General features: G+C 42.1%; 1 protein-coding gene across 4 annotated transcripts in view; it reads right to left on the bottom strand.

Annotated features, from left to right (window-relative positions):
- SYNE2 (spectrin repeat containing nuclear envelope protein 2) overlaps positions 1-15,378 on the bottom strand; it is a 395,759-nt gene that overhangs the window by 237,276 nt on the left and 143,105 nt on the right. For all 4 annotated transcript variants that reach the window (XM_069733882.1, XM_069733900.1, XM_069733891.1 and 1 more), the window contains exons 30-32: positions 12,246-12,833; positions 8,302-8,889; positions 3,298-3,866 (exon numbers count right to left, since the gene is read on the bottom strand). In XM_069733882.1, coding sequence (XP_069589983.1) covers positions 3,298-3,866; positions 8,302-8,889; positions 12,246-12,833 — 1,745 coding nt within the window. The remainder of the gene's footprint in view (positions 1-3,297; positions 3,867-8,301; positions 8,890-12,245; positions 12,834-15,378) is intronic.

Genomic DNA, 15,378 nt, shown 5'->3' with positions numbered 1-15,378 from the left:
CCTTAGCCACCCACATAGTGGCAAAAGAAGGAAAGAGTGTGGCTGCTGAGGCTTCAAAGGCTGAACGAGCAATATTGTCGATCTGATGATAGGTGGGGTTTTTAATCGAGGCGCCCTCTGAAGAGGATAAAATAGATTTAGTAGCTAGGCGCGATACTGGAGGATCTACCGGAGGAGACTGTGACCAATCTTTTCTTAGATGAGGAGCAAAGGGATATTTTGACTCCATGGGCTTTTGCCCTGTGAAGCGTTTATTTGGACGGATCCTATGAGATTCAACGATTTCCTTAAATTTGGGATGATTGGCGAACACTCTGTGAGCCCGCTTGCTCCTCTTAAAGGACACAGCATGATCCGTTTTAGATAAACGTTCCTCATCTAGCTTCAGGGCCTTGTTTACTGACTCAATGAGAGAGTCGAGAGTCTCCTGATCGTGTTGAAATTCCTGATCTAGGGACGTGTCAGAATCGTCCTCGGAGACAGGTTCTCTACTAGCCCCAAGGGAAGGGGAGCGAGAAATGGAACTCTCAGAACCCGATACCCGGTGATGGTCTGGGGACAAGGCATGAGTTCTTTTCCTGGAAGAGCGAGAGATCCTTGGTAAGGTACAACCCCTAGTGTACAAGGGGTTCTGATCATCAAAAGCGTTGGCCGTAAGAGTGTCCTGGTTATAGGAAGGGTCTCGGAACGAGTCTAACGCTTTGGCCAGGGATGCCATAGACCGAGCAAGGGAGGTAGCCCACTCAGGGGGACTAGGCTCACTGGGTTCAATATCAGTAACAGGTGGTTCCTGAGCAGTCACCGGTTCACAAGCTGAGCATAACGCAGTATTGTGACCCCAGGGTGGAGATACCTTACAAGAGGTACAAGCAGCAAAAAACACAGTGTGGGTTTTCCCAGACTTTTTGTTAGGCTTTGATTGAGACATAGTGTAGCCTTGAGGAGAGCGCTTTCTAGCAGGGGAAGGGTTAAGCTATGTTTCTACAGCTTACCCAGGTCCTGTGTCTTGAGTCCCCGGGGGAGATCCGCAATGTCCACAGAAATCGCTCCCTGAAGCTGTGATTCAAAACGCTGGAGCAGCGCTGCAGCATCAGCCTGTGTGGTGTCAAAAGATGGCCGCCGAGATCAGGAAGAGAAGGCGCTTCTCACAGAATGAGAAGCGCCAGAGAGAGTGGGTAGGTGTAACTACCGGTGGGCGGAGTCAACGTTCCGGCCTAGAAGAGGGAGAAGCCGGGGGCTAAATTTTAAGCTTGCGGTTGCAGCCTGTAGTGCCGCTACCGCTATTTGTGCGACGTGATCCACGGACCCCGGCTTTAAGGTATCTGCGGACCTCCCGTATCCCAGGGACCAGGACCCCCCAGCGGCTCGGACCCGCAGGTGTACTCACAGTAGATACGGTGGGCCGGTGCTCAATCCACCGTCGCCATAGTCAGGGAGTCAGAGAGGGGGTGGGGAGCTTCTGCCGCCTTTCATCATCCGCTATAACAGTGGTGATGCAGTGGGGGGCTGCACGGACGCCATAAACATCATGTCCGGCTATGCACCTGGCTCCAGGAGAGGTAAATGGAGGGCTACTCCATGTGGTCGCCTGCTATGGAGGGGTGAGATCGGAACGCGAAGGAACCGTCGCCCGTAAAGTGAGCTCAGGGCTGGCATCCAACGGTGCAGGAAAGGGTACGGGGAGGGACGCTCCGCGTTCTTGCCTGTTGATGGTTCGGGGGAGATTGGAACCTAGAAAGGGTCCGTCACCCTCATTCGCTCCGTTAAGGGAAAAATAGAATAAAAAAAAAAACGGTGGGGTCTCAAAGCAGACCCAAGTGCCTCCTACAGACACTAAGCAAAAACTGGTTCACTAGGAGCAAGCAGGAGGGTATATTCTGCAGGGGAGGAGCTATTCTTTCTGTATTACTTAGTGTCCTCCTAGTGGCAGCAGCATAACACCCATGGTCCTGTGTCCCCCAATGAAGCGTAGGAGAAAAGTGAATCTTGAAGAGCCAATAATAAGTCCAATATAACGTTCTCATCCTAGATGCAGTTGAGACATGCAAGAATAAAATGAGTGGGAGCCATCAGTCTTGTCCTAAATCAGGATAGTCCCAAGACCAAAGTAGCAAAATATTTTGAAGACCAGTGAGCTTTCAGATGGCCATAAAGTGGCTTTATAGAAAAAGCATCTAATTATAGGGTACATCATATAGGTATGGGTCCCACCTCTGCCACTGATTCCCAAGCTTCCTCATTCTGACAACTGATGAGAATTGGATTCAGCACAGTGATTAAAAACAGTAGGTTTCCATCAAATGCATAAAGGAACATTGTTTGGCCATGTAGCCATTTTTACCATCAGTGTCTCATCAAATTTTCTAATGTGCAAATAAAAAAAATTCCAAGTTTCTCCTACCTCTTAAAAAGAAGAAAAATGAAACACTTGAATAACAAACTCATAATTTGAATGATCAAGGGTTGAAACGTTAGTCCGCCTCCATGTGGTGCACCCTGGGTAATGCTAAAGGACTAACAATCTTGACGACCAAACAGTCAAATTACATCTAGATCTCTTGGTCATTATACTTTACATCATTTTAACTCTGATTTCTGATCCTTTGTCCCCTTTCAATCACTGTTTATTGTCAGTTATTCATTCTTATATGATGTTAAAATATATATTCATACAATTAAATAAAACAATGAGCAAGTTAGACCTTTGACTCGGATTTGTTTTTTTTGAGGACACACAAAAGAAAACAAAAAAAAACCAAACACCCCCCCCCCCCCCCCCAAAGCCATAAAAGGTTCTATAGACTTTAAGGGGTACATCTTCTATCCATAAAAGACACGGATAAAACATGTACATAGAATAAGTTATTGAGGCATTATTCCCACAGACTTCAATGGAGAGGGAAACACATAAGCAGCCACCTCTTAACTGAAGGGTATCGAACATATCACAAGTAAAAAATACCCAATGGGTATGTTCACACTGAGTTTTTTTCTTACAGACATTTTTGATTATGCTCCAGAATCCATATTAAAAATCACTTCAGATACTCTGACAACAATGGGACAACACGTCAATAGTCAAAAATATTTAAATATTCTTAAAAATTGACCTAAAAAACTCAGTGTGAACCTCTCTCCAAATGGCATAGTACATTTTTTTGGAAAAGTTTTGGTTTACGCTCTTTTTTTTCCTGACTTGACCCATTTCATTTCTTGGCACTGGATATCTGGACATGGCCTAACCTCCCATATTTCGGCACTATATCTCTATACGTACAGGGTGGTATTCTTACATACCTCTGTTGTACGGCAGGAACAGTTGGTTCTTTTAGGCCAATTTTATCAATTTGATCTCGAATATCTTGAATATTTTTGCATAAGTCCTTCAGACGCTCGTTCAGATGCTCATGGGTCTCGGTTTCTTGTAGGCTCTGTAGCGCACCCTGGACAGCTTGCTGGGCGTTTTCTAACTTCTCAAAGAAGGCACTTATCATTTTCTTGCATGAGGTTTCACCACCATTTTCTGGATCTTCCAGGATTATCTCAGCGGCTTGCATACAGTCATCAAGCTTCTCAGCTTCTTGACCCAGAAGATAGATGTCTTTTTCTAAAGACTCAAGTCTCTGCTGCTTCTCCTGCAGAGTGGTCCTGTCCATACCAGGTCCTGGAAACTCAGCTTCAATTGACATTTTTGCTATGTTAAGAGAAGATAGAAATCCTCCCAGGGACTCAAGGGTTTTCTCTCGTTCTTTCATCACTTCATTCATTGCTTGAAGCTCAGTCTTATGTTTCGAGATCGGTTCAACATAAGAGGCGTCCAAGCTGTCCAAATGTTTGATCTCAATTTCACAAGTGTTCTGGACATCCTGAGAAGGGAACACAGAAAACTCGGCACTTTAGTATGATTTTTTTTGCATTAATATTTTAGTTTCTTTTTTTTCATAAATAGGTTGTGCCACAAATAAATATTAATTTACTCGTTGAGATGAGGAAAAACAGAGGTTTTTAATTGGAATTGTGCAGTTTTCAGAAATTAGCAATATTACAAAATTTAATTCATTTCCCCCAAAAAATAATTTTTACACCAATTATTGCTTGACATCCCTAGGTCTGATAAATATATGTACATAAAGGAGCATATTAGGCAAAACTGAGGCTGAGGGAGTGTTGCATAACATAGGTAATCAGTAGCTTCCAAAAAGGTATCTCTATGTCATGTACTTGCATTTCAGGTCATGTATTAGTTGCATAGCAGCAGAAACTTCCTTAAAGGGAACCTGTCACCTGAATTTGGCGGGACCAGTTTTGGGTCATATGGGCGGAGTTTTCAGGTGTTTGATTCACCCTTTTCTTACCCGCTGGCTGCATGCTGGCCGCAATATTGGATTGAAGTTCATTCTCTGTCCTCCGTAGTACACGCCTGCGCAAGGTAATCTTGCCTTGCGCAGGCGTGTACTACGGAGGACAGAGAATGAACTTCAATCCAATATTTCGTCCAGCATGCAGCCAGCGGGTAAGGAAAGGGTGAATCAAACACCTGAAAACTCCGCCCATATGACCCAAAACTGGTCCCGCCAAATTCAGGTGACAGGTTCCCTTTAAAGATAATGAACACCTTTAGAGATTTTTTTTTAACTTAAAGGGAAGGTATCATAAAAATGACCTATGACCGGAGCTTTTTTTCGGTTTTGTGCTTTCGTTTTTCGCTCCCCTCCTTCCCAAAGCCATAACATTTTTTATTTTTCCATCAATATGGCCATGTGAGGGCTTATTTTTTGCGGGACGAGTTGTGCTTTTGAACAATATTATTGGTTTTACAATGTCGTGTAAAAGAAAACAGGGAAAAAATTTCCAAGTGCAGTGAAATTGCAAAAAAAAAAGTGCAATCCCACACTGTTTTTTTGTTTGGCTTTTTTGCTAGGTTCACTAAATGCTAAAACTGACCTGCCATTATGATTCTCCAGGTCATTACGAGTTCATAGACACCTAACATGTCTTGGTTATTTTTTATCTAAATGGTGAAAAAAATTCCAAAATTTACTTAAAAAAAAAAATTGTGCCATTTTCCTAGACCTGTAGCATTGGGTTGGGTAAGGGCTTATTTGCTGTGTGCCGAGCTGATGTTTTTAATTATACCATTTTTGTGCAGATACATTCTTTTGATCGCCTTTAAGACATTTTAATGCAATATTGCGGCGACACAAAAAAAGGTAATTCTAGCGGTTTGATTTTTTTTCTCGCTACGTGGTTTAGCGACCAGGTTAATCCTTTTTTATTGATAGATCTGGCGATTCTGATACCAAATATGTCTATGTTTGATTTTATTTTTATTGTTTTATTTTGAATGGGGCAAAAGGGGGGTGATTTGAACTTTTATTTATTTACTTTTTTTTTCATATTTTTAAAAACATTTTTTTTTACTTTTGGCATGCTTCAATAGCCTCCATGGGAGGCTGCCACAACTTCTGCTACATAGAGGGCAATGCTCAGATCGCTCCTATGCAGCTGAATTACAGGCTTGCTATGAGCGCCGACCACAGGGTGGCGCTCACAGCAATCCGGCATCAACAACCATAGAGGTCTCAAAAAGACCTCTGGTTGTCATGCCGACACACCGGTGACCCGCGATCACGTGACGCAGGTCACCGCTGTGAATATTTCCATCCCGATGGCCAGAAGCGCTTGTTAAATGCCGCTGTCAGAGTTTGACAGCAGCATTTAAAGGGAATCTGTCAACCCAAAACTGGCCTATAAACTAAGGACACTGGCATCAGGGGCTTATCTACAGCATTCTGTAATGCCTGCGCATGAGCCGTGGCAGGAAGACAAGAAGAGGACGTCATGGTATGAAGATGGGAGGCGCTGGACCCGGAGGGCGACGCCCTTCGGACCGGACCGCAGCGGGAACGCCCCTGGGTGAGTATAATCTAACTTGTTTTTCTTATCTTTCAGGATACATCAGGGGCTTATCTACAGCATTACAGAATGCTGTAGATAAGCCCCTGATGCTGGTGGCCTTAGTTTATAGGCCAATTTTGGGGTCACAGATTCCCTTTAACTAGTTAATAGCGGCAGGCGGATCGCGATTCTGCCTGCGGCTATTGCGGGCACATGTCAGCTGTTCAAGTCACCTAACATGTCCTGGCTTTGAGGTGGGCTAACTGCCGGAGCCCACATCAAAGAGGGGGATACTGCCATTGGCATAATAGTACGTCAGATGGCAGTTAAGGGGTTAAATCAGGACTTTTATGTTAAATGTACTTTTAAAAGATTTCTGATTAATTTTTTAAGTATATCTAGTAGTATGCAAAATTGAAAAAAAAATATAACACAAATCTTGCAATTTTCACACCGGTAACTAATATTGGACTTATGCTTCCTGTTCTGTACAGACAACTTTTCAGCACTGTCATTGTCATCCCAAACAGGATGTAAATGAAAAGTACACCATTCACAATAGGCAATGTCACAGCTCACTTCCTCCTCCTGTACAATGACTGATTACACCTCTATATACAGTAGATAACACAGGATCCACCATTCATAATAGGTGATGTCACAGCTCACCTCCTCCTCCTGTACAATGACTGATAACACCTCTACATACAGTAGATAACACAGGATCCACCATTCACAATAGGTGATGTCACAGCTCCTCTCCTCCTCCTGTACAATGACTGATAACACCTCTATATACAGTAGATAACACAGGATCCCCCATACACAATAGGTGATGTCACAGCTCACCTCCTCCTCCTGTACAATGACTGATTACACCTCCTATATACAGTAGATAACACAGGATCCACCATTCACAATAGGTGATATCACAGCTCACCTCCTCCTCCTGTACAATGACTGATAACACCTCTACTGTATATATAATAGATATCACAGGATCCACCATTCACAAAAGGTGATGTCACAGGTCACTTCCTGTGTTATCTACTGTGTTATCAGTCATTGTACAGAAGGATCCACCATTCATAATAGGTGATGTCACAGCTCGCCTCCTCCCCTTTCTGTACAATGACCTATACTGAGATCAGAGGATGCCCAGAAAAATCTTATGCAGCAGTCAATGTATCAGAGACAGTTTATTGCTGTCTACAACTATGTGGCTGCTAAAACAACCCAGGAAGTATTAACCTAAATATTAGGTTTAGTTATCAGTGTGCATTTTTTTATTATACATAGTAATATGATAAATACATTTAAAATGTATAACAAATGTAACATAAAAATATATATTTCTGATGACACATTCACTTTATGCATGTACTTTTGGCTGTAAAGATTTTTTTGCCAACAGGGCTTCAATCAAAATGTTGAACATTTGGCTTCTACAGCCTCTACGTCTCACAGTTCATAGCTGGCTGCAAAAAGAGTGAACTATTTCAGTTACCTCATCTGATGGCAGGGTCTGTAACCCTTATTAGTGCTTTTCTAAATGATCTTTTAAGCAGATTTTTTACTTTTATATGACAAATTAAACTACATGTATTTAAGATTAAAAAAATACCCCCAAACAGTCCTTTAAGTATAGGGTCCAATAGTGTCAGTCTAAGGTTTGGAGTTAAAAAAAATATGGGACAATTTTGAAACCAAAATAACTAGGGTTAGGGCTATGATTAGTGTAAAGCTTAGGGCTAGGGTAAGAGCTAAGTTTAGAGCTTCAGTAATAAAATAGTTACACAAAGAAAATTTGCACAAACCTAGTCCACAAGATAGGGGGACATAAAATACCTGACTTGCCTCAGCTGAACTCAGTATTTGCAGAATTTATAAGGGAATTAGTGTTTTGTTGGACGTTGCATGGTTACTGTAGAGTGTGATGAAAATTCTACAATTTCACCCATGCATTTGAGCAGAACATAGTCCATACCGTTGTGGATCCACAAAACATACAGAGGATTCATAGTGATCTGAGCTGTAAACTCTACCAGAACCATGTCTTGGGCAGCACGGTGGCTCAGTGGATAGCACAGCAGCCTTGCAGCGCCGGGTTCCTGGGTTCTAATCCCACCTTGGACAACATCTGCAAGGAGTTTGTATGTTTGCATGGGTTTCCTCCGGGTACTCCGGTTTCCTCCCACATTCCAAAGACATACTGATAGGGAATTTAGATTGTGAGCCCAATCGGGGACAGTGATGATAATGTGTGCAAACTGTAAAGCCGTGCGGAATATGTTAGCGCTGTATAAAAATAAAGATTATTACTATTATGTCTGAATATGTAGTGTTAGGGTCTGTTACCACAAAATATCTATAATAATACACCATGCAGAGTAATAACTTTACCTTAATCTCTTGCAACACTGTGTCCAGCTTAGATACTGTGAACTGCACCATCTCAGGCTGCACAGTCCCGTTTAGTGAATGTGCCCCGGTGGCCGTTTCACTTTCTGAGTTTCTTAACTTCAGTAAAATAGATTGTTCTACAATTTTTATCTTTTCAAAGAACCCATCGAGCATTGTTTGGCATGATGTCCGTCCTCCACGTTCTGGGTCTTCCAGGAAGATATCTGCTGGTTCTAGACGTCCGTCCAGCTCTTCGGCCTCTTGCCGTAGTCTGTATACTTTCTGTTTTAGTTCTTCAAGGTTCTTCTGCTTGAGAAGCAAAGCAGATCTATCATTTCCCGGCATTGCGGCTTCCGCCTGGATGGCCAGCTTCGTTGTCGTAAGGGAAGTTAGAAATATCTCCAGTTCTTTCAGAAGATCTTCTCTTTCCTTCATAACTTCATGTGTTGCTTCGAGTTGACTTTTGTACTGAAGTACAACAGACGGGACAGCTTCCACATCTACTGGACGTGATGGATCCACGACCTCGGCAGCGGATTCCAGATTGTGACACTGCTGAATTTGATCTTGGACAGAACTCTGCACATCCTATAAAAGACGAATAAAAGAAAAATATTATTGAATGACACGACTAATTATAACAAGAGATGATCTAAACTGTTGAAACCAGAATTTTCCAGCTTTGACAATTTTTTTCCCCAAAAATTTGATTTGCATTAAGTTGATTCACCACAAATTGCAAAGCCTCCATTTGCCTTGAAAAGATGCGCGTAACACCCTTAGGTCTCCTAGGACTGTATCCAAATCCTTCCAAGCTCTTTAACACAAACACAGCCTTAGTAATGTCAAAGTGACCTCAACATAGAGACAGAGAGTAACCATCAGCCCATTTAACAACACCGTCCACGAACAGACTTTTTTTTTTACCGTACACTATAATTAACATTTGTTAATCTTAAATCACAATTTAAAATATCTACATTAAAAGAAAAAAAAAATCATATTTAACAAAATTCTACCCTCGTCCTTTCTAAAAAGGATGTAACAAGTAGCGCCAAGTTCATGGGTAATCTACTAAACAGTCTAATGCAACAAGAAGCTGAAGTGTTGGTGAAGCTGAAGTGTTGGTGTAGAATACTTGAATGTCAAATGGACCAGTAAAGTAGGTGTACAAAAACAAAAGGTTTTGTTTTCTTTTTTCCTCTTTTTAACAAAATTCAGCTTCTCTTCCCAAAAAGCATGTAACAAGAAATGCTAGGTAGGTACGAGTTCAAAGATTCAGCACCTACAAAATGGAGCTGTAATGGTGGCGGCTACAGATGTAAAATTTGACTAGTAAAACTGCAGTTGAATTTCTGGATTTTGGGGAATTTTCTTTTGTATTTAAAAAAAGAAAAAACAATTATTCCCCCCAATCTAAAAAAGGATTACATAAATAAACACCTCTGTAGAATCACTTGTGACAAGCCAGCACAACTTTTCTGACTGACACGCATTTCAAATTATTCTTTTTAAATATTGTGCGGCCTGCCTGCTGCTTAATAATGAAGGAAGAAAACAGTGCAATTCAAATGCAGCAGGACCAGCTATAATGTATCACTGATCAGTCACATGGAGACTGACACCTGCTCTGATACAATGACTGATAGCACCTCTATATACAGTATACAACACAGGATCCACCATTCACAATAGGTGATATCACAGCTCACCTCCTCCTCCTGTACAATCACTGATAACACCTCTATATACAGTATACAACACAGGATCCACCATATACAATAGGTGATGCCATAGCTCGCCTCCTGGGTTATCTACTGTATATAGAGGTGTTATAAGTCATTGTACAGGAGGAGGTGAGCTGTGACATCACCTGTTCTGAATGGTGGATCCTGTGTTATCTACTGTATGCAGATGTGTTATCAGTCATTGTACAGGAGGAGGAGGGGAGTTGTGACATTGCCTATTGTGAATGGTGGATCCTGTGTTATCTACTGTATATAGAGGTGTTATCAGTCATTGTACAGGAGGAGGAGGGGAGCTGTGACATTGCCTATTGTGATTGGTGGATCCTGTGTTATCTACTGTATATAGAGGTGTTATCAGTCATTGTACAGGAGGAAGAGGTGAGCTGTGACATCACCTATTGTGAATGGTGGATCCTGTGTTATCTACTGTATATAGAGGTGTTATCAGTCATTGTACAGGAGGATACACCAATCACAATAGGTGATGTTACAGCTCACCTCCTCTGTTGTGAATTCTGTTGTTAAGCTCCCTCCTGTGGTCATGAATGGTACTTCGCCTGGTTCTGTCCATGGGCTTCCTCTGGTGGTTGTGAGTGGGGCGGCGGCTTCTGAGGTTCCTTCCACAGGTGACGAGGTTAATTCATCAGCTGGCTGCTCTATTTAACTCCACCTAGATCATTGCTCCATGCCACCTGTCAATGTTCCAGTATTGGTCTAGTTCGCTCCTGGATCGTTCTTGTGACCTGTCTTCCCAGCAGAAGCTAAGTTCCTGCTTGTTTTTCTCTGTTTGCTATTTTTCTGTCCAGCTTGCTATTTTGATTTTTGTCTTGCTTGCTGGAAGCTCTGGGACGCAGAGGGAGCGCCTCCGCACCGTGAGTCGGTGCGGAGGGTCTTTTTGCGCCCTCGGCGTGGTCTTTTTGTAGTTTTTTGTGCTGACCGCAAAGTTACCTTTCCTATCCTCTGTCTGTTCAGTAAGTCGGGCCTCACTTTGCTAAATCTATTTCATCTCTGTGTTTGTGATTTTCATCTTTACTCACAGTCATTATATGTGGGGGGCTGCCTGTTCCTTTGGGGAATTTCTCTGAGGCAAGGTAGGCTTTATTTTTCTTTCTTTAGGGCTAGCTAGTTCCTTAGGCTGTGACAAGGCGCCTAGGGAGCGTCAGGAGCGCTCCACGGTTATTTCTGGTGTGTGTGATAGGATTAGGTATTGCGGTCAGCAGAGTTCCCACGTCTCAGAGCTTGTCCTGTATTATTAGTAACTATCAGGTCATTCCGTGTGCTCTTAACCACCAGGTCCATTATTGTTCTCACCACCAGGTCATAACACTCCTCCTCCTGTGCAATGACCTCTGCTGAGATCAGAGGATGCCCAGAAAAATCTCAAGCAACAGTAAATGAGTCAGAGACAGTTTATTGCTGTCCACATCTACAGTATGTGGCTTCTAAAACAACCCGGGAAGTATTAGCCTAAATAATAGGTTTAGTTGTCAGAGTGCATTTTTTTAATTATACATAGTAATATGATAAATACATTTAAAATGTGTAAAAAAAACAAATTTAACATAAAAATATAAATTTTTGATGACATTCATTTTATGCATGTACTTTTGGTTGTAAAGATTTTTTTTGCAACAGGGTTTCAACCACGATGTTGAACATTTGGCTTCTACAGCCTCTACGAATCACAGTTCATAGCTGGCTGCAGATTGAGTGAACTATTTAAGTGTCCTTATCTGACGGCATTGTCTGTAAGACTCAATAGTGCATTTCTAAATGGTTGTCTAAGCTGACTTTTTACTTTTTTATGACAAATTAAACTACAGGCATTTAAGATATAAAAATGCCCAAAATAGTCCATGTCCTTTAAGTATAGGGTCCAATAATGTTAGTCCAAGATTTGGATTTAGAAAAATGTAAGATAATTTTGAAATCAATATGACTAGGGTTAGGGCTTTGGTTAGTGTAAAGCTTAGGGCTAGGGGTAGAGCTAGGTTTAGACTGTGGTGAAAATGCTACAATTTCTCCCAAGCATTTGAGCAGAACATAGTCCGTACCATTATGGATCCACAAAACATGCAGAGGATTCATAGTGATCTGAGCTTTAAACTTTACCGGAACCATGTCTGAATATGTAGTGTTAGGGTCTGTTACCACAAAATATCTTTAATCATACACCATGCAGAGTAATGACTTTACCTTAATCTCTTGCAACACTGTGTCCAGCTTAGATACTGTGAACTGCACCATCTCAGGCTGCACAGTCCCGTTTAGTGAATGTGCCCCGGTGGCCGTTTCACTTTCTGAGTTTCGTAACTTCAGTAAAATAGATTGTTCTACAATTTGTATCTTTTGAAAGAACCCATCGAGCATTCTCTGGCATGATGTCCGTCCTCCACGTTCTGGGTCTTCCAGGAAGATATCTGCTGGTTCTAGACGTCCGTCCAGCTCTTCGGCCTCTTGCCGTAGTCTGTATACTTTCTGTTTTAGTTCTTCAAGGTCCTTCTGCTTGAGAAGCAAAGCAGATCTATCATTTCCCAGCATTGCGGCTTCCGCCTGGATGGCCAGCTTCGTTGTCGTAAGGGAAGTTAGAAATATCTCCAGTTCTTTCAGAAGATCTTCTCTTTCCTTCATTACTTCATGTGTTGCTTCGAGTTGATTTTTGTACTGAAGTACAACAGACGGGACAGCTTCCACATCTACTGGACGTGATGGATCCACGACCTCGGCAGCGGATTCCAGATTGTGACACTGCTGAATTTGATCTTGGACAGAACTCTGCACAATCTATAAAAGACGGGGAAAAAATATTATTGGATGACACGATTAATCATAACCAGAGATGATCAAAACTTTAGAAACCAGAATTTTCCAGCTTTGACAAATTTTTTCCCCAAAAAATTTGATTTGCATTAAATTGATTCACCACAAATTGCAAAGCCTCCATTTGCCTTGAAAAGATGCGCCTAACACCCTGAGGTCTCCTAGGACTGTATCGAAATCCTTTTAAGCTCTTTAACACAAACACAGCCTTAGTAATGTCCAACTGAGCTCAACATAGAGACACAGAATAGCTATTAGTCCCGTTAACAACACAGTCCACGGACAGACTTTTCTTTTACAGTTCACTATAATTAACATTTGTTATTTCTCCCCTCTTCCTTTCTAAAAATGACGTAACAAGAAGCTCATGAGTAATCTACCAAAAAGTCTAATGTAACAAGAAGATGAAGTGTTTGGGTGGCATACATGAATGTCAATGGACTAGTTAAGTATGTATGCAAAAACAAGACATGCAGGAAAGGTTTAGTTTTCTTTTTTCCTTTTTTTTCTTTCTTTTAAACAAAATTCAACTTCTTTTCCCAAAAAGCCTTTAACAAGAAATGCTAGGTAGGTACAAGTTCAAAGATTCAGAACCTGCAAAATGGTGCTGTAATAGTGCTGGCTACATGTAAAATTTGACTAGTAAAACTACAGTTGAATTTCTGGATTTTGGGGGAATTTTCTTTTGTATTTAAAAAATAAATAAAAAACAATTATTCCCCCCATTCTCAGAAAGGATTACACAAACAAATGGAAAAAAAAAACTCTCTGTACAATCACTTGTGACAAGCCAGCACAACTTCTCCGATTGATACTAATTTCAGATTATTCTTTTTAAATATTGTGCGACCTGGCTGCTGCTTAATAATGAAGGAAAAAACTGTGCGATTCAAATGCAGCAGGACCAGCTATAATGTATCACTGATCAGTCACATGGAGACTGACACTGCTTGTACCTCTCCTATTTATCTCTCAATCTGATCAATGACATCTCTGTATACATCCCAGACTTATACTCTTCACTGCTGCATCTGTGCAACACATTACTGTCTGGAGTATTTGTGGAATGTTTTATATGGCTTTCTCTTACTGTGTCTATTAGGCTACGTTCACATTAGCGTTGCGCCGCCGTGCGTCGGCGACGCAACGCGCGACGCACGCTAAAACGCACGCAAACGCGCGCAAAAACGCGCGCGTTTTGCGACGCGTGCGTCGTTTTCCGACGAAAATCGGACGCACAGAAAATGCTACATGTAGCGTTTCCTTGCGTCCGACGCTAGCGTCGGAAACGACGCACGTGGCGAAAAACGCCACCAAAACGACGCACGCGTCCCCTATGTTAAACATAGGGGCGCGTCGCCGCTGCGTCGCCGGCGCAACAGCGACGCACATTGGCGGAACGCCAATGTGAACGTAGCCTTACTGAGCTGTGAGCTCTAACGTCTATTCACCATTTTAGAGGTATTATCAGTCCTTGTACAGGAGGAGGTGAGCTGTGACATCACCTATTGTGAATGGTGGATCCTGTGTTATCTACTGTATATAGAGGGGTTATCAGTCATTGTACAGGAGGAGGAGGTGAGCTGTGACATCACCTATTGTGAATGGTGGATCCTGTGTTATCTACTGTATATAGAGGGGTTATCAGTCATTGTACAGGAGGAGGAGGTGAGCTGTGACATCACCTATTGTGAATGGTGGATCCTGTGTTATCTACTGTATATAGAGGTGTTATCAGTCATTGTACAGGAGGAGGAGGTGAGCTGTGACATCACCTATTGTGAATAGGGGATCCTGTGTTATCTACTGTATATAGAGGTGGTATCAGGCACTGTACAAGAGGAGGAGGTGATCTGTGATATCACCTATTGTGAATGGTCGATCATGTGTTATCTACTGTATATAGAGGTGTTATCAGTCATTGTACAGGAGGAGGTGAGCTGTGACATCACCTATTGTGAATGGTGGATCCTGTCTTATCTACTGTATATAGAGGTGTTATCAGTCATTGTACAGGAGGAGGAGGTGAGCTGTGATATCACCTATTGTGAATGGTGGATCCTGTGTTATCTACTGTATATAGAGGTGTTATCAGTCATTGTACAGGAGGAGGAGGTGAGCTGTGACATCATCTATTGTGAATGGTGGATCCTGTGTTATCTACTGGATATAGAGGTGTTTTCAGTCACTGTACAGGAGGAGGTGAGATGTGACATCACCTATTGTGAATGGTGGATCCTGTGTTATTTACTGTATATAGAGGTGTTATCAGACATTGTACAGGAGGAGGAGGTGAGCTGTGACATCACCTATTGTGAATGGTGGATCCTGTGTTATCTACTGTATATAGAGGTGATATCAGTCATTGTACAGGAGGAGGAGGTGAGCTGTGATATCACCTATTGTGAATGGTGGATAATGTGTGAGACTAGTTTCACACTAGCGTTTTTCACAATAGCGTTTATCCAACCTGGAGCGCATAAAGCGCCGAAAGTAACCGTGGAAATGT

The sequence above is a fragment of the Ranitomeya imitator genome, chromosome 1 (genome assembly GCF_032444005.1).
Source record: "Ranitomeya imitator isolate aRanImi1 chromosome 1, aRanImi1.pri, whole genome shotgun sequence".
Classification (NCBI taxonomy): Eukaryota; Metazoa; Chordata; class Amphibia; order Anura; family Dendrobatidae; genus Ranitomeya; species Ranitomeya imitator.
This window is presented reverse-complemented; position numbering and strand designations above follow the sequence as displayed.